General features: G+C 36.9%; 1 protein-coding gene across 1 annotated transcript; it reads right to left on the reverse strand.

Moving 5' to 3' along the window:
- Nucleotides 1-5948: 5948 nt before the first annotated feature.
- On the reverse strand, nucleotides 5949-22469 carry GYPA (glycophorin A (MNS blood group)). The gene is made up of 5 exons (XM_045295793.1): nucleotides 22382-22469; nucleotides 14641-14745; nucleotides 9117-9155; nucleotides 7308-7393; nucleotides 5949-5981 (listed from the first exon to the last, which is right to left on the reverse strand). Exons 1-5 carry the CDS (start codon nucleotides 22416-22418, stop codon nucleotides 5949-5951), a joined length of 300 nt encoding a protein of 99 aa, XP_045151728.1. The 5' UTR covers nucleotides 22419-22469.
- Nucleotides 22470-25522: the final 3053 nt, after the last annotated feature.

The following is a 25522-nucleotide window of genomic DNA, read 5'->3' on the forward strand; positions in this document are numbered from 1 at the left end:
AGGACACAGTGGAATTGCCTCTGTGGGTTTTCAAGACTATAAATCTTTACCTGAGTAGAAAGCCTCATCTTTCTCACACAGAGTAGCTGGTGTTTCCAAACTGCTGACTTAGCAGTTAGCAGCACAGCTGGTAACCCATTACACCACCAGGGCTTCTAAGTGATGAGTAGGCACAATAATACAAGTATGACGGGGTACCCAAGAAAACTGGAATTGCACTGGGAAGTGCAGAGCTTGCATACTACACATTTTTACCACTAGGTGAGCATCCAGTAAATCGCTCTGAGATAGTGTATCTGGTGGCATCACCTGGGAAGGTTCTCTCTTGTCACAGTAAGTTGTTTTGTAAAAGCAGTTTCAATCCAACCTCATTTTTTGTGATGGCTGATTTAAGGGAACTTCAGGTAGCTGTGAAATGTTTCCTGCTAAGGAAAAATGCCACAGAATCTATTGTGATGTTGAATACAACTTACAAGGACAGTGCTATGGTAAAAACTCAAGTGCATGGGTGGTTTTCTTGTTTCAAATGAGGTAAAATGTCAATTGATGACAAACCACATCTGGAAAGTCCATCAACTTCCCAAATGGACGAAAATATTGACTTTGTAGTGCATTTGGAGTTCATTTCACCAGGGCAGACTGTTAATCAAGCTTTCTATTTTGAAAAGATAGTGTGTACCAGTGTTTGACAAAAAAAGGCCTGATTTGTGGCAGACAGGGAACTGATTTTGCCACCACGACAATGCTGCTCACACAACTATCTCAGTGCTCCATTTTTTTGGCAAAAACAGCACTCCTCTCTTGCCCCACACATCTTACACACCTAAGCTCACTCCATGAAACTTCTTTTTGTTTCCATGAATGAAGAGGGACTTGAAAGGATAGTGATTTGATGACTTAGAAGAGGTGAAGAAAAAAGAGAGGTGCTGTCAGTCATCCAAACAGATGAGTTTGAAAAATGTTTCCAAAAATGGAAATGCAGATTTGACAAATGTATAACGTATAATGGAGGGTACTTTGAAGGTGATAAGGTTGTTTTGTAAAAAAAAAAATGAAGTGCATAGCTTTGAAAAAAATTCCATTTTTTATATCCATATATATAAGTATACATGGCATATGATGGGGCTTTAAATAGTTCCTGGAAAAATGGAATTAAAACATAATTGAATTTTTCCATGAACTTTTTGAAGTCCCCTTTCATGTGTGTATGTGACTGTGTACTGTGGATCTATTAGGCATTTTCAACATAAGATTTATTCATGGGAGTAAAATATCATTATTAGTATAATACTATATTTTGTCCCCTCAACAATGAAAGAAACACTAGAATTTCAGGCTCTCCTTAATTTATTTAGAAAAGAATGAAAACAAACTCTGAACTTCCACATGAGCTGTGACATTTGAGTCAATGTAAGCACAGTCATGAAACTGGAATAGATCAAGTCAGCTTAAAAAAAAACATGGCTCGAACCAACTGCAAATTTTAATCATAGTATCTAATTAATGAGTTATAAAAATTATGCTAGCACACAAAATCAAGTTTACAAAGAAATACTTGTTATTTATCTTGAAATATTATGAGGAGAGGCATTTTTCCATTGTTGCATCAGTAGAACCTGTTATGATGCAGTTTGTATCCTGAAATTGCACAACCTAGACAGGTATAATATTTAGAGTGTTCAATTTATGTGTTCATTTTTTACTTGATTGTAGTCTCCTTGTCTTTATAATTTTTTTCCAAAACATAGTGAGATGCAGATTTTCAATGATTACGTTTTCTGTGGAAGCATTATCTTTCCTGTAGAAGGATTATAGGAGAAAAGAACACAAACATTAGTTTAAGACAGAGTTATATTCAAATGCAAAACTAATTAATGTTGGAGTAAACTTTAGTATGTTACATCTTTAGGTAGTTGTCCTTGAATATAAATTTTAGGAAATTAGAAGGCTCTCCTTTCAGAGTAGCTTAAGGAAGTTTTGTGTAAAGCAAAATACAGAATTTCTCAGAAAAGTCTATTCCTTAGGTAAAGAAACATAATTGTTCTGCTCCTAGCTTCTGTGAAACGAAAGCCAAAAGAGAATTTGTATAGAATATAAAGCTGCTGCTTCATTAGGAAGGCAGTCAGTGATCATTTGGTTGAATCAAGTATGCATGTTTGAATTTAAGGCAAGATCCCCAGCCTGTAATATCACTTAAGAAACAACTCTCTGCCTTGGACATAAGCAGAGAAAAACCCGCCCAGACACTGTTCCTGTTAAATTTCTCTTTAGTGCCACCAGTTAAACACCTTCCTGGGTTGGCAGACAGGATGTATGTTACAGAGGACATTGGGAGCCTGCTCTTCTCTCCTGGAATTGGAGGAGCACTTGCCAGTTTTCTTCTATTGGAGATCACAGGGCGTGTGCCTCCCAAACATCCTCCTGCGGCACCTGGCAGCTGGAGCATGTATGGTTTCCATGGTGAGATGCTGACTCACAATCACTTTTTCTAGTCTTCCACCAAACCTGAACCACGTATAAAAGCAGGGAGATGAGAGGAATTCAAGCTTTATTTGTACTCGAATCTCCAACTCTTGTTGAGCAGGCACAACTATGCTAATTTTTCAGTGCCTTCTTCTTGTAAACGACTTGAGAACAGCATTGTTGCCATGGCTGTTACGTCCCATGCAGTTGGTTCTGACTCATAAGAACTCCGTGCAACCGAGCAAAACACCGCCCCATCTGGAGCCATCCTCACCATTGTTATGTTTGAGCCCGTTGTTGCAGCTTCTGTGTCAATGTGTCTCATTGAGGGTCTTCCTCTTTTTTGCTGACCCTCTCTATTTTAGGAGCATGCTATCCTTTTCCAAGCACAGGCCTCTCCTGATACCATTTCCAAAGTACTTGAGGTGACGTCTTGCCATTTTTGTTTCTAAGGAGCATTCTGGCTGTACTTCCAGGACATATGTGTTTGCTCTTTTGGATGTCCTCACTATTTTAAACATTCTTGGCCAATGCCATAATTAGAGGCATCATTCTTCTACAATCTTCCTTATTCATTGTCCAACTTTAATATGCACTTGAGGTGATTGAAAATACCATACCTTGAGTCAGGTGCACCTTATCTTGGCTTTTCAATGCTTTCAAGATGTTTTACGCATTACGTCATTTTATTTCTTGACTGCGACTTTCATGAGGGTTGACTTTCAGGAAAAAAATGTTTAGAACAGTAGTGTATAAAAATAAGACTATAACTACGTTTTGTCCTTCAATGTCTTCCTTGCTTATAGTGAGACAGGGTCTGGTTTTGTTATCCTCTTTTCACTGACTTACTAAAACATTGAACTTCTTTTATATGAATTGTGGGAATGAAAATGAATCTGAAGTCAAGTCACCTGATTTTCTACTACCTTTATATAAACTTAATGCACCTCTGATAGCCCTGCAATCTAGGCCTGGAGTTGCTAAATACATGATTGGCTGTCCAAACCTTTCGGTGGTACTCCAGAGGAAAGATGAATCTATCTACTACAATAAAGATGTACAGTCTTCGACATTCTCTATATGGTCACTATGAGTCAGAATGGTCTTGATGACAATGGGTTTATATATATTTGGGACATGAACAGAGAAATAAAGCAATTATTTGGAAAATGTGGAAGTGCACATGATTCCTTGGGGTACATTATTTTCTACCTTTGCCTGTGCCTTTGTCATGCTGTCCTGCCTGGAACCACCTTATCCTTGGTCTGCAACCCCCTTGCCTCTGGTCAACTTGATTGCTCTTCAAGACTGTCTCCATATGATTTTATCTCTGGAAGCCTTCTATCCTGTCTCAGTCTCTTAGGTGGATATTACCCCTATTCACTTGTTCACTGCAATGTCCACATTCTATTACTTTCCCCAGTATACTCTCAGCTCCTCAAGGAAAGAGACTTAACTTCATATATCTAGTGCTAACTGTGGCACGCAGCCCATAGTAGATATTTAATCAATGATGATTGCACTTAACTGAGCTAATGAAAACATCTTAACTCTGAAGCCAGTTGTTTGAAATATTCATGCATTATATCACAAAGAAACTCAGAGTGGAATAAAAGATATATAGCAGAGAAAATTCTCAATACAATTGTCTCTAGAATAAATGAGTTAGTAAAAATGTATAAAAAATGGGGCACAAAACTTTAGCTTTGGGTGGTATTTGGACCATTAGAAATAACTGCACTAAACATTTTTTTAAAATAAAGCAATACATATTGATATAAACCTGTATAAACTATTTAAATGTGTTTTTTACAGCTATGTGTTCAATCTATAAGTATAATAATTGTTGTTAGTTTCTGACTCACTGTGACTCCAGGTGTATAGAACAGAACTGCTCCAAAGCATATTCAAGATTTTAGGAGCCGATGGCAATACCCATCTCCCAAAGTGCCACTACCTGTAGTGTCTGAACCACCAACTTTCACCATGAGTAGTCACACTCGTAGCCTTTGTGCTACCCAAGGCAACCATATTAAGTAAACTGAATCTTAATGGCTTTAAGTTTCTGTTGGTTTTCATATCTGCAGATTAGGTTTGATCAATGCTGTCACTGAGAATTATTCCTATGACATTCACTATAAGTAATCACAAAGTAATTAAGTTACAATCATTATGCTTTACTAATATACAAGATAATGTGATGAGGCAAGTTGTGCATGTTGGAGCTTTAGAATTCTCTATCTTTTATGAGCTTCAAGTCTAGAAAGGCTAACAAGCTCTTTTATGATATGTGCTTGATTCAGGATTAGTACTTAAATCTGGAAATGTACAGGACTTATGTTCTTTGGTGATTTGGGGTAATTGTGGGGAAATGTCATATGGTTTCAGAGAAATCAGGAGCAGATCCTCACAAAATCTCAGAGAACAGCAGAAATACTTTTTGCTTAAACAATAAGCTCCATTTCAGACTTATTCTTTGTGGACACCTCCCACACACCCAGATTCATACTTCAGAAAAAGTCCAGCAGACATTTAGTGAGAGGGTAATGAGAGCTCTAGAAAATGAAATAAATGAACTTGGATAGGTTTTAAAGCAAAACAAAACACCCCCAAAACAAAATGCTTGAACAAAACTGGGGGCACATGCTGGAGGTGGCAGCAGCTAATTAGTTCTTACGAATTGCTCTCATGCTGCTATGGAATCTCCTGGCTTTGTTAGAGTTTAACTTGTCCCCAAATAATATCCTGAGATCTGAATTTTTTAATATAAAGTTATTCCTTTTCTTGAAGTTGGCAACAAATGCGTGCAATTCTCTACTTGTGTATCAACTTAGCACCTAGAGTGGAAATGCAAGGAGACCAAAAGATTGGCCAGTGTGCACAGGAGGTCAACTAGGAATAGAGCTTGCAATGTTAACAGAAGCTGTCAGGCACGAGCACTTGCTGTGGTCATGAACAATTCTGTATCCTTAGCTATAGGAGGAGCTTGTTTAATATTTCTTAAATGATATGAGTTTGACACTATGGTCATCTCTATTTTAAGTGTTTCTGTTGTTCCCTCAAGGTTATATAGCTAAAGAAATGTTGAAATATGAATTCAAATCCACATCTGGTTCTAGGATTTAGGGGTCTAAAACATTAGTGCTGTATTTTTCTATACATATAATGTTAAAGTTTGAAATATTAAAAGTACACCAAGATCATGAGATTCATCTTTACTTATAGTACTTTTAAAAAAATTAAAAAATTACTGTACAGGGGAATTTTACTATACTACAGGTTATGCTGAATTAAAAATGAAAAAAATTACAAAAGTAGCATTGATCAAATACAATATAAGTAAACACAGTTGCATATACCAGACCTCACAATACTCAGGAAAAATTAACTACTTGATCTATTTTCTTTCTATAAAAGCAAAATACATTGACAATATCTACACCCGGGTGGCTTTTCTGCTTCAATAAAACCTTAAGGTGTACCTGTCACAATGGAGGTTGTACATCAACTGTCCTTCTCTGTGAATGGAAAACAAGAAAATAGTAATCCATAAGTTTTAAACTTAACACTCTATGAAAAATGAATCAGACTTAAAATATTTTTCTAAGTTATTGCTTTCAAGGTTTCTTATTTACTATTTCACAGATGTATACACACTTTAACATAAGCTTGTATTTTTATTTCTAAATAGCATTTGGTGTGTCAATAGATAAACTATTACTTCCAAAATGGATTGTTTATATATTTCTCTGCCGGATGAATAGCTAAAATTGCAAACATAATACAAGAGGGTGAGATACTTTAGTCATGTTGACCATGACCAAAATCTTCTCTATATCTATTTTTATGTATGTATCTATATCTAGAAAATTTTCTCTGAATTTTGGAAGCTTAGTATATTATTGTCTTCTTCTGATTCTAGAATATTGACCAAGAAGAAGCTACCTATTGACAGATATGCCCACATGCAAGAACATTTTTTTTCAAAACTGTATTCCTTAAAAATGGACACATTTTATTTTCAGGTCCTACCAAATTCTCAGATATAGAGCATCAAGCATTCTCAATTACTTTACTGTTATTAAAAAAATCATTATTTAAGAAAAATATATTTCATGGCATATGTGATGTTTATAGAAGTCACCTGACCAAAGCAGTGGGGAAAAAAGAGAGCCCGTAGAATTGAATATTCTTAGTTTGAGAATTCAGCACCGCAGTGTGATTAATAGGCCTTTTACAACAATACATTTAGTGGTTTATAGTGATTATCACAAAGAGAGATCCAGAATTGAGGATGAGTGAAGTAGAAATTTACCTATGTCCATCTATATCTATCAAAATAGATGTCAATTATTTGTCAAATGTCTCCCAAGATATAAATCAAGTTAGATAACCACTTTCAGAGATATTTTATTGAAGAAATGGAGAGATCTAAATATGCAGTATGATTCCCCCTCCATATTAATATTTCCAGTTCCCGTTTATTGGGCAAAGATCACCTAGGGTACAGCAGTTACAACTTGTGGCAGTTCATAGCCACCAGCAGCTCTGTGGGAGAAAATTGGGGCCGTCTGCTTCCAGGAAGACTTGCAGCTTCAGAAGCCCTAGATGGAAGTTCTCCTCCAGCCCAGGGCCTCTGTGAGTTGGAATTAACTATAGGGCAATGGATTTGCAGAACAAACAAAAATTCCATGAGATCATTTCAATGATATCTATGTGCCTAGTTGAAAGTGAGTTTTAGGCAGGTTTTCCCCCCTTTTGAGTTTAATTGAACACAAAAGAATAATCCCTCATAGAGCTATTGACACAAATACTTAGAGCAAAATTAAAATGTAAATTCTCACCTTTCTCAGGCGACTAATACAGTAACTGGGTAAGAGAATAATGGTAATGATACCAGCCATCACTCCAAAGATAATGAGTGCTGTCACTTCAGGAGAAAAAGAAAGTAGAAAATCATGAAAGTGTCAAATAAACTACAACATATCAATTAAAAAGTGAAATAGGTAAAAGGAAGGTATTATCACATTGTCTTTTACAGAAAATACATCAACATAGTTTATATATACTTTATCTTTTCAAAAATTGAGTTTTCACAATATCAATGTGGAAAACCAAAGTTTGAGCAATAATGTTATTGTCTGAGGTCACATGGCTAGCTAATGGCAGACCCAAGACCCAAGGGTCTGATTCCAAGTATCTAGAAGTAGGAGCTATGTGGACATTCTCCTCTGATATAGAAAAAAAAACCTAGTTATTTTATGAAAGATGATCATAAAAATGATGACAGAAAATGTTTTACTGAATAAAATCATGCTGGACAGTTTATAGAATCACGAATTTCTAAGGTAATAGGTACAAACAGTTAACCGATGAGGAAGCCTAATGAGGGTAAGTTACTGAGCCTACTTGAAAGCATAGTGTTAACTACAATTCAGATCACCTCTGTTCCCAGCTTGTGATCTTTTCAGGGACTCTTAATGCACATTTCACCATGTAGTCACTAGAATATACTCATTAAAGCTTTTTCAAATCTTTTGCGTCCCAAGGATGAAATAAAATTTAAATCAATTAAGTTACATAGTTTCTCTGCATACTTACAACACATCGACTGTGTGTTTGAAAGAATAGAGTAGAAATCTCCACACACAGGTAAAATGATATATTAGTTTATATTACTAAATTAAGTATTAGTTAATTAAATTAGCATTAATTAAATTTCTATGGATAAATTTCTATTTTAAAACTGTATTTTTAAATCTCATTTTAAGTAAGGGCTCTTTTTAACTTATTTTAAGCAAAGATTCTTCCCTTTGGTATTACTTAGGCTTCCGGTCCACTTAGCTTGGATTTATGAAAGTAGTGATTCAACTCTGTAGCCTGTGTTTCCCATGTGCAGTAGTGATGCAGGCCAAGTGCGAAGGAGGACTAGAATGCTAATTGGTAAACGGAGACAGAAATCAACTACAATCAGATCTGCAGTAGCACCTGAAAAAGAAAGTACAGTCCTCACTTCTGTCATGTTGTGAAAACAGTCCCTAAGTGGTAGTGCTAATGCATGGCCAAAGGCAAACCAGTATTGAAACAGAATGGCCTACATTTATTCGTGATAAGGTGCTATGTCATGAGTTGTTTTTAATCTCCTTACTTAAAAACTGGAGAAGAAAGTTCTAGTGCCTTATAACCTGTAAGGGACATTTTTCATGCACTCCTGGTTAGTGAAAAAAAGATCTCACCTAAAAGAAAAATCACTATTGAATTATGTGTTACATTTTCAAAAAATAGTGCCCAAGTGTCCCAATATTAGGCTTTGAACTTCAAGGTTGGTACCCAGCAGCACTCTGAGGGAGAGAGATGAGAAAATATGCTTCCAAAAAGATGTCCAGCCTTGGACATTGCAGGCAGCATGTTGACTGTCTTAGAGGGTTGCTATGTGGTGGAATTGGGTACATTATGGTGGATGTAAGTGGATTTCCAAATTTTTAATATAAGAAATGACTATTTTAATTTTTTAAAGAGCATATGGTGTTTGACTTAATTCTTTGGTGCACCTAGGCAAACAGCATAAACTTTCAAGTTGATCCTTTTATTTTGAAGCTATTGAGGCATATTTAAATAGAATGCATGTCCTTTGGCATCAACCGTTCACATACCTGGTCCTGAGAAAGGGAAGTCAATCTGTTTCACTGTTTCTAAAATACATAAAACAACATTTCAAAATAAATTCAGAAAAATAGGATGTGTGTAACATAAAACAAAACAAATGAATCTGGAGATTAGATTTTTTTTTTTAATTTAGGGGATGTGGAAAGACAGTGGTCCATTTCTTAACAGAGTTTTCAAAGTTACTGGACAACTTTCAAGAGTTAGCTTGAAATGAAAATTCATGAGCTAATCTATCAGTTTTATCTTAAGTCATCCTAATATTGATTTTCAAATACTCATATATGTTCATTGGCCAGAAATTAGTAAGCCATCTCATTAACTAAGAGGAAAGGTAGGAGCAAGTACCGGAAGAATCCACTGTCGATGTCCCTTAGAAGTAGTGCACATTGGAAGAAAGCAAAGCTAGTAAGAAGAAAGGAGACACGCTGAGCCGTCACACCACACCACATCAAACCATACCACACTGACTAGATCCAACCTGAAAATTGACCACGTTGTTGCCACTTTTACACATTCCTACCTCTGAGTCTGACTCAAAACTTTGGCTGTGTCCCAGCTGACCTTTTGCCAAGAGTAACTCTGGATTTCTTCTCTGCAGAAGTTTCTGGTGCGGCCTTAATGCTCCATCAGTGTTAACTTCCCCCTCTTCTGTTCACATCTTACATTTAGTTTTCTGCTGTCTTAAAATGCCATTTTATATGATGAAGCCCTGTGAAGATCATCAGTTTTCTTCAACTTAATTATTACCACTAGTGTAACAGGAGTGCAGCACAGTCAAGATCTTGACTCCATAATATGTCTTTCTTTAAGAACTGTGAATAAAGGGTAGTTGTGACTTGTCCCCTCTTACATGATTTTTTGATGAACATTGTTGTGGGTTTTACTCGTGAACATGCCTTGTACTAGTTGTATGGTTTGGGACTAGTTACTTACGTTCTCTGTGCTTTAGTATGCTCTTAAGGAGCCCTGGTGGTGCTATTGAAAAAAACATGCACTGCTCACAGCAAGGCGGGCGCTTCAAACACACCAGCCCCTCTGCAGAGAAAGTTGGAGTTGTCTGCTCCCCTAAAGAAATACAATGACTTGGAAATTCTGTACAGCATTGCTATGAGACAAAATAAACTCAAGGGCACTGGTTTGGTTTTTGGTCTAATATCCTCTTGGGAAAAATGAAGATTATAATACGTAGCTCTTTGCGATGCTGTGAGGATAAACTTAGATAATGCATGGTAACCCCTACAGCTGCTCCACCGTTCTGAAGACTACTGATAGTTTACATGGCAGATGGCGCTGTTTGTGTCCATAACCACTAACCTGCTGCCATCAACACGTGGTCACCCCTTGTGTCAGAGTACAACTGTGGTGTAACAAACATCATCTTTCTTCTCCATGTCTTCCTCTTTTTCTGTAGTTTGTTATTTAAATGTGATAGGAAGATCTGAATATTTCCTTTTTAAAATAGAATGAGGTGAGCAAAGAAAAATGAAGTTCTTTGGGGAATCCGAAGTAGATTGAATCTATTTATCCCAAGATATTTTCTTACTGTGAATTAGATGGTGGTTTACATTTCAGATCATCATTTTTGTATTCAACAACTTTAAGTATTTATCAAACCTCCCAGCTTTTCTTCCTTCCCGAAACCCCCCACTGCCCCCCGCCCCGCAGGAACTCCCAAAGACTGTTTTTATATGAGTATTTTTGTCTGTTTTTTTTCTTTTGTAAAGTGGTCTTGTATAATATTTGTCTTTTTGTGATTGACTGATTTCACTCAGCATAATATCTTCTGAATCCATCCATGCCATAAGGTATTTCACTTTTATAAATTTTCTTTGCCAAAATGCATGTACCGAAGTTTATTTATCCATCTATTTACATTTATTGTCCCTCTACTTATTTGGTTGTGTGTGCACCAAGGTTTATTTGTCCATTCTATTGATGGGTCTTTCGGTTGTTTCCCTCTTTTTACTATAATGAGTGGTGCTTTGATTTACTTAAGTGTGCATATTTGACAAAAGAAAAAAATTGATATGATTGCATTTCTAGTATGGTTCTAACTTCTTTAGGGTATATACCAAGTAAATGAATTGCTGGGTCATATGATATTTCTATTTCTAATTGTTTGAGGAAGTACCATGTAGCTTTCCACAGTGGTTGCCAAGTTTTACAGTCCTACTAGCAGTGTGGAGCCCTGGTGGCATAGTGGGTTATGCATTGGGCTGCTAATTGCAAGGACAGTAGTTTGAAACCACAAGCTGCTCCAAGGGAGAAAGGCAAGGCTTTCTGCTCCTGTGAAGATTTTACAGCCTCCAAAAGACACAAGAGCAAGTTTCCTTTGTCCTGTAAGACTGCTTATAAGCCAAAACGTAGTCTATGGTAGTAGATTTGAGTTTCTGAGCAGTGCATGAGGAATCTAACCTCTCACATCCTCTCCAACATTTATTATTTTCTGAGGGTTTTTTTTTTTTTGCTTACAATACCAGTGTGAGGTGGTATCTCATCATTGTTTTGATTTTCATCACTTGGATGGCTAGTGACTCAGAGCATTTTTTCATATGATTGTTGACTACCTGGATATCTTTGGTGAATTATCTGTTCAGGTCTTTACCATATTTAATTGAATTATTCATAATTTTCTTTTAGAGGTGTTGCAGTTTTCTTTAGCTGTTAGAGATTAGTCCCTTGTGCAAAAAATTGCAGAAAATGTTTCGCCGGTATGATATTCTTTTTGCGCTTTTAAGAAAAATTATTTTATTGGGGGCTCGTACAATTCTTATCACAATCCATACATCCATCCATTGTGCCAATCACATATGTACATTTGTTGCCCTCATCATTCGCAAAACATTTGCCTTCTACTTTAGCCTTAATATCAGTTGCTCATTTTCCCCCTTCCCCCCTCCCCCTCATGAACCCTTCATAATTCATAAATTATTATAGTTTTGCCATAAGTTACACTGTCCGATGTCTCCTTCTGCCCTCTTGTCTGCTGTCCATCCCCCAGTGAGGAGGCTATACTTAGATTCTTGTAATCAGTTCCCCCTTTTTGCTCTTTTGATGAAGTAGTCTTTCAATTCATGTGTCTTATTTTTAGGAGCTGTCAGTCATCTATCTTATGTTCTGCTGTGTGTGCTTTTTAAATGAACTTTGCTAGTGTGTTTATGCTAAGTTTTAGAATTTTTAAGTTAGCTCTTATTTTCTCATTTATGTTATTAATAGTTCTAGTGTTTACATTTGGGTCTTTAATCCATCATGAGTTACTTATTGTATATGGAATGAGGTATGGTTACTTTTTCAATCTTTTACAAAGGAAAATCCAGTTATCCCAGCATCATTTGTTGAAGAGACTATCTTTTCCATAATTACTGTATCTCATTAGATTTTTTTGTCAGAAATCAGTTATCTGTAAGTAGATGGATTTACATCTAGATTCTTTATTTTGCTTCATTGGTCTATGTGTCTACCATTATAACAGGACTAGGCTGTTGAGACTACTGTGACTATGTTTTTAGGTTTGTATGTCCAGTAGTTAAAGGCTTCCTACTTTTCTCTTCTTCTTAAGTAGTGCTTTGCCTTTCCTGGGTCTGTTGCCTTTCCATATAAAGTTGGTGAAGGGTTACAATCTCAGAAACCCGCAGGGACAGTTCTATCCTGTCTTACATGTTTGCTCTACGTCAGAATTGACTCAATGGCAGTCAGTTGAGTTGAGTTGAATTGGGTAATACTGACATTCTTCATAATGTTAAATCTTCCTATCCATGAACACGGAACGCTTTTCCATTATGCAAGTCTCTTTTGATCATGGTAGAATTTCGTTTTCTTTGTACATGTCTTTATTTCCCTGGATAGGTTAAATCGCCATAAAGTTTTCAAATGGTTGATTTTTCACAAATACATAGTTGGGATTTTCTCCTGAGGTGTCTTTGGACCAATTAACACCACCAACCTTTCAGTTAGTAGCCAAGCAAATGAGCTGTTTGCACCATCTAGAGATGTATGGGACCAGGGTCATTCCAAAGGGGCCTTCTGGTTTGAATGCACTTTGAAAATTAGATTACTTAGTTGTATCCAGAAGCCATATAATTAGTTCTAAGTACATGGTCTAATCTCCCTTCCTTCATAATTCTCACTCTTTTATATTTATCTCAAAATATCATAATGAGTTGTTAGTTTATTAGCCTATCATCACTTCACGTTTTCTCATAGGATTTATTTTAAATGTGCAGCATCCTCCCTAAGGCCCACCTGCAAAGGCTTCTCCCCTTTTCTTCTTTCAAGCAACTTCTCTCATTTCCACCTAAAAGACACACCCACCCTTATCTTTTCTTATCCCCAGCTTGTCTTACAGTTACTACTTATTAAATGACAACTGAATAATCTATTGAATTAAGTAGATTTACATATATCTTCTTATTTGATCCTTAAAGAAACTCTGTGAGGTGAGAAGTCTGCTGGGAAAATTCACCTTGGAACATCAACGCAGATCTCAGCCCAACATAATCTGATGACAAACCTTCCTCACCATCATGCTTTTGGATCCCTTTAAACTCTTTGGCTATGCCAGAGGCACCTTCGTGAGTTATGTGATTTATTACATTGCTGATCATTTCTCCATATTTCGAGACTCTCTCTAGAGTACAGATGGTGTCTATCACTCAGCTTTCACTTCTCGTTTTTCTCTCTTAGTTTTCCTATATATCCCAGCTGTCGTTAGGCACCATTAAGTAGATTCCACTCATATCTGCCCCATGTATGAACGAAGGAAACACTGCCCAGTCCTGAACCATCCTCACAATTATTCCTGAGCTTGAGCCCATTGCTGAAGCCACTATGTCAATCCGTCTTGTTGGGAGCTTTCCTCGTTTTTGTTGCCCTTCTACTTTACCAAGCATGTGGTCTTCTCCAGGGACTGGCCTCTCCAGATTACATGTGCCAAGTAAGTGAGGCCAAGTCACATCATATTTTCCTCTAAAGAGCATTATGGCTGTACTTCTTCCAAGAGATATTTGCTGAAATTTTTGACAGTCCATAGTAATTTCAATATTCAAATTCAAATGCATCAATTTTTCTTCAGTCTTTCTTTCTTATGCAATGTCCAGTTTTCACATGCATATGAAACAATGGAAAATACCATGGCTTAGGTCGGGCACACATTCATCTTCCAAATAATATCCTTGCTTGCAGATTTATCCAATGCCATCGTAGTTCGATCTCTTGACTGATACTTTAATGAGTATTGGTTGTGGGTCCAAATAAGACTAAATTATTGACAATATCATTTTTTTAAATTATCATTAATTTCTGCATTGAAGTTTACATATTTCAATTCGTCAGTTAGAATTGCTTCTGTTGGGTTCTGTGTGGAAACTGTATAATCTGATATCACAGAAGTCGAGAAGGGGATCAAGCATGAAGTGACTGAGGAGGCCGTCCAGAACAGCACCAAAGACCAGTGCATTCCATATCCTTCCTAGGGCGAGCTCTAAAATTTTTATTTTAAAATACAGAACAAACCTCCTGTGTTTTCTGGGCTGGGTGAGCCTCTGGTAACAGCATTTTCTTGAACTTTCGTGACAGAAGGTGGAGAGGCTTCTGATTCATCCTGTGTAGAAACATAACCTGTATGGAACAAATGGTGAAAATGGCATCAAGAATGAAGTGATTTATTCTTATGAGCTTATTAGCAGGCTTATGAGCAGGCCAGATGCCAGATAGCACATCACAAAAAACAAATTTAGTTTATGTTCCACCTAGCGAGGTTCTAAAATTTATATATAAGTAGAGATTGCAGGTGAGGAAAATTTGCCTCAGCTTCATCATCTGCATAAAGTGTATACAGGCACATACACACGTAATATCAAAATGGCAAGGAATATTTGAAGTTCAACAAATATATATGTATAATTTTTAATTTTCATATGGAACAGGTAAGATCCATGCTCCTAAATTGTGTGCCATACAACGTTCTATTCCCTGATATATATGTCATAAATATAGCAATATATATAAATAGATTTAGATATTTATCTATATAAACATAGAAATGTCAGTTAGGACAGCACTTAGCACATAGAAACATTCTTGTTAGCTATTATTGTTATCATTCTTATAATGGAATGCCATTTGCAAGGCATTTTACATATCCTGGGAAATTGTCCACATTAAAGTAGAATACAAACTTATGGTTATATAAATATACAGGACTAAAGTTCTATTCCATGCCACTTGTTTCTACATCTTGGGCATTACCCTGTTTCCCTAATACAAATTAACCCAAACTATCACAATATTTATTTTCCTCCCTTAAATAAGTCACCTTATTTAGATGTGACTCAATTCTGAGGCTCCCCACCGATAATTCTTTTCTCTCTTTTAGTGTAGAACTTCAGAGCTGCAGCAGAAATGTATGAACTACTGTCTGCAGTATAAGATTAATGGTTAAGATAACCAAGTGACATAATTTTTTACAAACCATGGTTATCCTTTAGTATAAAAATATATTCATACAGTCTCATTAAAGCAATACAAGTTATTTTTAAAGTAAGAGGGTATTTTTTATTAAATAAGTAAAATAAATTTAATGAAGGAAATTTGGGGATAGGATAAAGTGTCAAGAATCATCTAGGACCCAACTACCCAGAAGTGAACATTTTAAACACTTGTTATAAAGTCTTTTGAAATTTTAGATGGCATTAAGTATGATATTTTCATGTTTAAATATGTACATAGTGCTTAAAAACCTGAATCTTTGTTTAGTATACATGATCATGTTGTTGCATATCATCCATAAGATTTTGATGACTTAACATTCCATTTTATGGATATACTATGGTTTACTTACAGGCTATCAGTGTCCTACTTTGAACATTCACATGATTTTCACTTTTCTGAGAATTTTAGATTATTCTGAGATAAACATTGCTGTACTAAACACTGTGAGCATGCCTCTGATCATTCTTTCTCAGATATTCCCTTGAAAATGCTCAAGTGTGATGGAGTGGGGAGATAAAAATGCCTACAGACATTACCCAGAGAAAACCATTACATTTACTACTTAGGTAAATGCCCAATATTTCCTAAACAGTCTACAAACAATTAAAAGTGTCTTGACATTTGATATTTCTCGTTAATCTACTCAAGACAGAATGCCACAACCTGCCACTTCCAGCCATCTGTCAACTCTTTGCTTTCCCCCCAGTTGTATACAAAAACCACACCAAACCAAACCCACTTCCACTGAGTCAATCCTGACTCCTAGCTACCCTGCAGGACAGGGTACTACTGCCTATGTCAGTTTCTGAGATTGTAACTATTTACAGGAATAAAAAGCCTCATCTTTTTCCCATAGAGCAGCAGGTGGTTCGAATTGCTGGAAGCCAAAATTATAAAATATTAATATTTCAAATTTTCTGCAATGTTATATCATCTCTTATAAATCACACTTTATTTTTTGACTCAGCTTACCAAAAATTTCTTCACATTTATGTAAAAATTAAGTAAATTACAAAAATTGAGTATCATACAAAATAGCGAATCCCTTTAAGTACTTAAAAATTTTTTAGTTGTAATAGAAATGATAATTTAAGATCATAGAAGTATTTTAAATAACCACATGATATTTAGAAAATATTACAATTAACATAAAATTGCATTCAAATTGAAATTTTGAAAGATTCTGCTGAAGAGCAAAGATGTTACTTTGAGGGCTAAAGTACACCTGACCCAAGTCATGGTAGTCTCCATTGTCTCTTATGCATGTGAAAGTTGGGCAGTGAATAAAGAAAACCAGAGAAGAATGGATGCATTTGAATTGTGGTGCTGGAGAAGAATTCTGAAAGTACCATGGACTGCTTAAAGAACAAACCGATCTGTATTGGAAGAAGAAAGGCCAGAGGACTCCTGAGAGGCAAGGGTGGTTAGACTTTGTTATACATTCTTTGGTCATACTGTCTGGAGAGACCAGTCCTTGGAGAAGGACATCATGTTTGGTAAGTAGGAGGAGGCAAAACAGGAAGTCCCTCTATAAGATGGATTGACACAGTGTCAGAATGAATGGGCTCAGTCATAGGAACTCAGGCAGGACAGTGCTGGACCTGGAAGTGTTTCATTCTGTGGTGGATAGGGTCACTATGAGTCTTAGCCAACTTGATTGCATTGAACAACAATAATGATCAATATTTTGGAAAGAAATACTTCTAACTTCACCAAACCAATACAAGGGTATAAAACATTTTTAAGGGTAACTAAGGAACAAAAGTAATTATCCATTAGCAAATGTCAGATAGGATCTCTATCATATTTTTAGGTCATGAACAAGGGACTTTACTTTTTTTTTTATGGTACACAATCTGAGCAAAACCTGTTGTTACAAAAGAATACAAAGGAGTTATCAAAACAGTTAATAACTAGGGAAAATAACCAAGAGGCCGGAAATGTGTTATAGGTATTTCACAAGAGTTTGAGATGAGCCTAAGGTTCAGAAAAAAAACAAAACCAAACAACCTCAAAAAACCCAACTCATTTACTTTGAGTTGATTCTAACTGATAATGACCCTATGTAGAACTGTCTCTTAGGGGTTACAAAACTATACATCATTATGGGAGCAGAAAGCTCCATTTTTCTATTTGAGCCACCAACCATGAGGTTAGCATCCCCATGTTTAACTGACAACCTATGGTTCAGCAATACAGAAATATCACTGAAAACACAACTGGAGATGTCCTGTCATGGTCATGGTCGTCATTTCCATTCCACCCTTTGATTTCTTACTTTAGTCCTCCTCTCCCCCATTTTATCATTAAGTTCAGCCTAATGCACTTAAGGCACACATTTATAATCATTGTGGATACTAAATGGGCTCAACTTGTGGTACTAGGACTCCAAGATCCCTAGGACAGTGCTCTTTGTAAAGTTGCATATGGCAGATATAGCTAGGTTAAAATGTAACACCTTACTATTTGATTTCCCTTCTGACTCATTTTTCTTCTTTTTTTAATTAAATACTTTTATTTGGGGCTCTTACATCTCTTATCACAATCCATACATTCATCCATTGTGTCAAGCACACTTTTACATATATTGCCATCATTTTCAAAGAATTTTCTTTCTACTTGAGCCACTGATATCAGCTCCTCATTTTATCCCCCTCCCTTCCCAACCCTCCCCCCTCATGAACTCTCAATAAGTTATAGATGATTATTTTCATATTTTACATCATCCTCTGTCACCCTTGACCTACTTTTCTGTTGTTGTTCCCACTGAGAGGGGGTTATATGTTGATCTTTGTGATCTTTCTCCCCCCACTTGTCCCTTATCCTCCTGGTATCTCTAATCTCATTGTTGGCCCTGAGGGGTTTATCTATCCTGGATTCCCTGTGTTTTGAGCTCTTATCTGTAACAGTGTACATGTTCTGGTCTAATCTGATTTGTAAGGTAGAATTGAGGTCATGATAGTTGGGGAGAGGAAGCATTAAAGAACTAGAGGAAAGCTGTATGTTTCATCGGTGCTATACTGCACTCTCATTTTAAAGTTGATTCAGTTTTATTATTTTCTGCTTTCTTTTTGATTGAGGTTTTTCTTTCTGTTTTACTTGTCAGTGATTTTTTTGTTGTTGCTTGTTTCTTGGTTTTGTTTGGTAAGATTTATGAACTCCAGGATATGTAAATCTATAGAAATAGTAAATGGATACATAATTACTTAGAGCCATGACAGGGGAGGTTGATAGGAAATGATGAGCTAACAACAATGCATATGAGAAAAGGGGAAATGTTCTAAAATTCATTGTCATGATTATTGCACAATTCTTCTTCATGTGATTGAACTATTCAATTGTATGATATGCCAATAAAACCATTAAAAAATAAAAGAAATAAAGAGAAGTACAAATAGAAAATACAGAGTGAATAGGATAAGTAATGGCACCTTAGGCGATTGCAAAGGATAAGTTGAACAAAGAGTATATGAGTTATTGAAAGTAAAACCAATGTTCTACTCTATAAACCTTCACACATTTCACAACAGAAATGACGACAATGCTTTATGCATAATTATCTACTGCAACAATAATAAAGATAAATTGTTAGGAAATATATATATAAATAATTATATATGCTATATAATATATTTATTTGTTGCACATAGTACATTAGGGAATAATTATATTATAGAGAAATACAGTAATTAAATGAAGGTCCAGGTTGCATTTAATTGGGAAAATAAAAATCTACTACGGAAGTTAAGCAGTACAGTGGCTTATACAAAATGATTGCAACACTGTTGAAACATAGGTATTTATAGATGATCAGCAGGAATTTTTTTCAACCTTTCAACAATGAGTACAATGCTTTTACAACCAGAAGAAAATAATCTACATGTGAAAAATATATAAACCAAATTTAAAGTTTATGAAGGTTAAGCGAGTTCCAATGTTAACTGTTGAACTGAGACTACCTCAGAGGTGGGACAGTTATTACAAATATTCTTTCTCCTCCAGGTTTCCTGATGTTTCCAGCAGCACAGATGCTGCTACCTGATTCAGAATTCCGTGGAGGTCAGTTAGGAAAGTGTTTTCAGTTCATGGGACTTATTGTACTATGTTTCTCAACAACTACAAGACTTTAAACCACCCATCTCTGACTTCCTTTTATGTCGCTGAGTTTTCACTCCTCCCTTCCCTCCTGGAGTTCACCATGCCACCCAGCTCTTGATTCTTGGAATGCCAAAGCTTTGTCCCTGCTCTTCCCTTGCACCCAACCATCTTTGCCTAGCTATGCATTTGAAACTCCATATTAGAATTTGATTACAACTGTCACAAAGGCCCCAGTGCTTAGCATGATTTGATAAAGGCTTAATAAAAAATGTAATGATGGACTGTTTGGAAGCTCTGCATATGCCCTGCGGGTTCCTTGGGTTGGAGTGGAGAAAGGCCTTAAGTATGGATTCATTTGTTTATTCAATTATGAAAGTTTTTCTTTTTTAAGCATGCCTACTATGTGCTAAGGGATCCCTGGTGGCATAGTGGGTTACTCTGTGGACTACTAACCAGAAGGTCAGCAATTTGAATCCAACAGCTAATCTCTAGGAGGAAGATGAGGCTTTCTGCTCCCATGAGGATTTAGAAACCAAAAAAGGGCAATACTATTCTGTCCTGTAGGGTCGCTGTGACTTGGAATTGACCCGATGGCAGTGGGACAATGTGCTCTGAATTAATAACACACGAACAGATAAAACACTGCCTTCTCTTCTTAAAAGAAATTGAGTTTAATAGAAAGACACACACTGATAATTTAATCTAGATATTACATAGTAATTGTTGGATGATGGTGGAACTAGAGGTACAAAGGAGATGGTGACAATTTTAGCGAATGGAAGAAGAGACAGAAAGACCACGTGGATTTACCTCGAAAGAAGTTCAGGTGTCCCTCAGGTAGTCTATGTGAGCATTGGAATCAGCGCGAGCAGTGGCAGCTATGCCCTGTGTCTGAGAGCTCACTGCAAGCAGGGGAGCTGCCTCTCTAAGTGTGCTGGCACCGTAAGATGTGAGTAAGTAGGAGAACAATGGAGAAATGGGACAGGGCTCAAAAGAGAGGGAAGCACTGTATGTGATGGAATTAGGACTTTATTCTTAAGGCAATGGAAAGTCCATATAAGGTTTTACTCAGGTTTTCATTTGGGGAATTCACTCTCGGTATTGTGGGGAAAGAGCATGCCCCTACTGTGTGGTCTTCATAAGAGAATCTCATGCTGAATAGAGACAGAGAGACGTCGTGCCCTGCAAACAAGACACTCCTCCCTAAGAGGGGCCTCATCACTGTCTACATTGCCCTTGCTGGAGAAGTCTGTAGCCAGAGGGCTTACCGAGACAGTAAACTGAGGCAAGCAGTTAAAACAAACAAACAAAACAGAAGGGTTTAACATTTCTCAAAACTGGCACATTCATGCTTCTAATGTAAAACAAAGTCAGAGAATGCAAGTATGGGTGACATATCATTTTGCCTTTATAAATATTAAGTTTAGAAGCAAAATTTCACATCCATGTAATGGAGAGCTTCAAAAAATTTGTGGAAAAAACCCATTATCCCATAGTTAAAATTTTCCAAGAACTTTTTGAAGTCTCCCCGTGTGTGTCCTGTCTATGAAAGCTGGCCATTATGAGAATTTGTTAAAATAAGTGTCTAAGTTAATCAAAGCAAATCTATCTAGCAAATATGTAGACTTATTTCTATTCCAACAGCTATACATTACAGCAGCCATTCTCAATCTGTGGGTCACGACCCCTTTGGGGGTCAAATGACCCTTTCACAGGGGTTTCCCAGTTCATAACAGTAGCAAAATGACAGTTATGAAGTAGCAACGAAAATAGTTTTATGGTTGGGAGTCACCACCACAGCGTTAAAGGGTCACAGCGTTAGGAAGGTTGAGAACCACTGCTTTACAGGAAAGGACTGTTTAATAGAAATTTAGTTCAGAGGGAGTAGAGGCTGAAACTCACAGCGATTTAAGAAAAGAATTGGGGTGGGAGGGGGGTGGAGTGCCTATATTTACAGAATAGGACTCATACTCTGACATAGCTTATACCCTGGGACCTCTCTTTCCACCCAGGTATAAATGCTCTCCAACCCTCTACTAGGCAAAGCTCTAAATGATTAATCAACCCTGGGCATATCTGACCTTAGCGTTAGCACAATGTTTAAAGGAACAAAGATGTTGCATCAGTTTTCAAAATTGCCTACATGTTATCCAAGACAGTCTGTACATGGAATGTTTCATATAGAGACCCTTCAAAAACTGGATGTTGGCCCAGTTGCTTCGAGTTGAAATTTATCATCTACCATCTGATATGTTTGCTTTAATTCAGCAGATTTAGGTGCTTTGCTGCAGTTTCTTACCAAAGTCATGTAAAATTGCATGGCTTTAGGATGTTTGGATTATAATATATATATATATATAATATAATCAACATCATTTCTTCCAACAATTTAATAACTCTATGTAGCTTATACAATTACTGTAAAAAAAACAGTTTTCCTTCCTTTTCCTGCACCTAAACAAGTTGCATAGTTCCTTGCTTAGGGATTTGGAAAGTCCACAGGGGACCAAACCCTGTCCTTTAAAAAAGACAGCAGTTTTGGCTGCACACATAGCTTTAAAGAATTTGCTAATTACCCCCACATGCATCACGTGGAGCATTTGAAACATTCAACCAGACCCTCAAATTAAATAAACCAGTATCCGGATGAAAAAAAGTCACGTACCTGACAGGAGTACAAACAGGAATATCTCTCTATACATCCTTAGGTGCTTACGTTGCTTTCAAAATTCAAGGCAAGGATATGAAAAGCCTGCAGTAAGGTCCTCCAACAACCACCAAGGGTGTTCAAATGCTCGATTTGACAGCCAAAGCCCACATGTCTATCTGGCTCTCCCAGGCTCCTAGGCCCATAATCAGGCAGTAGACATCTGTAGACACAGGCAGCTATGCAAAGCTGCAAAACGTCTGTGAGTACATCGATATTAAGCAGAGCTTTTTGTAGTAGAACCTTCAGGTGCATACATTGAGCAGAGCATCCAAGCACATTTAGAACACTAACCACGAGACATGGAGTTTCTTTAACCCTCAGAAATTAGGTCACCAGTGGACTTTTTCTTCTGCACTTAGTGTAGAGGTTCGAGATTTCTGTAGCTAAGTCAGCTTTCAAAAGAACTGTTGGCATCCTCTGTAACTGATAGGTCAATTTAAGTATATCCCTAATTCATGTAGAATATACTTTTAGCCTGGAAAGTCAATGATAGAATATCTAATCCAACTTCCTTATTTAACAGGGAAGATATTAGATATCATGAATGATTAGCTCACATGAACAGAACTGATATGGAGCAAATCTGATACTTAAGTCTAGGTATTCCTAATATCCATTTCTTCTTATAGATCTGACATTAGGCTTGAGATCTTGACCCCAATATTTCTTTGGCATATTCTCATTAGAGCATTAGGGTTCCTTGCACACAAACAAAGGGACAACTTGAAATTTATAACACATAGGAGCTAGAATTCCAAGTAAAGGGTATTGAATGCAAGAGACATTCAGCATCTGATTACCAAGGAATGGGGGTGGCTGGAAGAGGCGGGGCTTGAGCCACCACAAGGCATTTGCACTGGGCTCTGAAAAAAATGGCTCTCAAGTTCTTATTTTATGCCTGCTTCACAATGATTCACTGGCTGAACCTTGAAGAATGGATAAAGTTTCAGGTAGGACTGCTGAAGAGAGGGAATTCAGATGAAGGAATAGAATGATCAATATAGAGAAAGAAAAGTATAACAGACATTCTTGTGGAGGCTGAGGCAAAGGTTGACAGCCTTTCAGCCTGGTAGAATTTCATACTCAAGAGTATATAGTATAAAATAAATATAGGCCTATTAAGATAGCAAGATCTCAACTCCTGGCTAAGATTTTTCTTTTTTTTTAGTTTCCAGATTCTGAAATGGCATTTTTTATGGTACTCGGAACAATTCGACTGCACTCTCCTCCTGGTTCTGAGGATAATCCTTGGTTGCTCAATGGAAACTGCACTATCCTGTCTGTGATGTCTGTCTGCTGGTGAGGCAGCATGCGTGGACTCCTGATATTGTACTCATTGAAACAAGGAGATGGGGAGACTTCTTGACCCAGAACCTATGAGAGATAGGACGAGCTCTAATTCCAATCTTCTGCCTCTCTAAACTCCATCCACTCAACTATGTCACTTTCTCCAACATTTCATTTTTGTGATAAAAACTATGATTAGCAAGAGCAAAATGAAATGAGGTGTTAGGTAAAGGCCCAAGGTCTTCCTCAATGCTGAAGCTTCAGTAGTTGCTCCCCTGGCATGCTATGATAACGTCAGCTGCTGCAGCTGCTGAATTCGGTTTTGGTTCCCTCCTGAAGGAGAGCACTTATCTTGAAAAAACAAACATATAATAAGGACACACCCTTCTTATGAAATGCCTTAAGTCATTTTCAAATTAGAAAAGTGAATTTTTCTAAATGGTATGGATTTTTAAGACTGCGATGTCCCATGAAAATGGACCAGTCAGTTTATTGCAGAAATTTTGCACTGAAAATATGTAATATATTCAGGACAAAAAATTCATATCTGCTAACTCCAAATGCTCTGCCTTTTCTGATGGACAGTATTATCCTATATGCAACAAAGGTAGAAATGGGGATCTTCCCTGCACCCAATGAGATTTGGAGAAAGTTATTATCATGAAGCAATTTTAAAAAAGGAAAACAGTCTGTTTTGCTTTATACACAAATGATTGACAAGTTTAGGGCTGGTCAGGTTGAAATTTGTTGTCAGGTGTCCATTCTTTCTTTTGTAATTCATATTTCCTGGTTTATTTGTTTTGTAGTGGGGGGTAGAGTTTAATTAAGTCAAATCAGTGAAATATGATTTAGAAGAACTGAAGTTTCTGAAAGCTAAAGTGCATTATGTGATAGCATTTGGGATTAGTGTTTTTATTAACCCTTGAATCTTTTTTCCCCATAAGGCTCAAGTCAATAGCTATTAAAGAATAATATGCCCTGCTCAATACTACAGTGGAGGGGCAAATGTCCAATGTCAATGGTCCAGTTTGTTATCATCTAGAGCAGCGGTTCTGAATCTGTGGGTCGAGAACCCTTTGGAGGTCAAACAACCCTTTCACAGGGGTCGCCTGATTCATAACAGTAGCATAATGACAGTGATGAAGTAGCAACGAACATAATTTTATGGTTGGGGGGCACCACAACATGTGGAACTGTATTAAAGGGTCACAGCATTAGGAAGGTTGAGAACCACTAGAGAATGGCAATGGTTTTGTAGTTCCTGTGCAGTTACTGGTCACACTTTTATCTTAATGGAGAACAGCATTTCATGAAGCTGCTGTGGTCTAATAAGAAGATAATAAAATATATAAATATCAAGATCACTGCCATAGAGTTGCTTTCAAGTCATAATGACCCTACAGAATGGGGTAAAATTGTCCTGTGGGTTTCTGAGACTGCAAGTGTTTATGGAATACAAAGACTCGTCTTTCTTTTGTGCAGTGGCTGGTGGTTTTGAAATTCTGATACTGTGGTTAACAGCCCAGCTCATAACCATTTCACCACCAAGGCTTAAGAAGAATATAGCTAGGTTAAGAATAGGGTAGCTTTATTTAAAAACACAACATTTTGTGGCTTTGTACTGTCCAATATGTGGCTATCTTCATTGTCCTAAACGATGACTAAGGCAGGAGCAATAAAGAGGGAAATCAGTCCATACCAGCTGCTATTGTATATTCTTTAGTCTCAACCAATGAAGGAGTACTAGCAGTTCACTGGTAGACTTCTTGTTTCCATGTAGGATATCTGAGTTCAATTTCTGTCCAGTAC

Source organism: Echinops telfairi, unplaced genomic scaffold (genome assembly GCF_000313985.2).
Source record: "Echinops telfairi isolate 266 unplaced genomic scaffold, ASM31398v2 ScPeMD7_5868;HRSCAF=6743_1, whole genome shotgun sequence".
Taxonomy (NCBI): domain Eukaryota; kingdom Metazoa; phylum Chordata; class Mammalia; order Afrosoricida; family Tenrecidae; genus Echinops; species Echinops telfairi.

What these genes read in the sequence shown, in the direction of transcription:
- GYPA (XM_045295793.1), bottom strand. Translation starts at nt 22,418, where the DNA reads ATGTATAGAGAGATATTCCTGTTTGTACTCCTGTCAG. An exon ending in CCTGTTTGTACTCCTGTCAG is followed by an intron (nt 14,746 to 22,381) that starts GTACGTGACTTT and finishes TGTTCCATACAG; the next exon opens with GTTATGTTTCTACACAGGAT. An exon ending in CTTCCCTTTCTCAGGACCAG is followed by an intron (nt 7,394 to 9,116) that starts GTATGTGAACGG and finishes TTTCTCCTGAAG; the next exon opens with TGACAGCACTCATTATCTTT.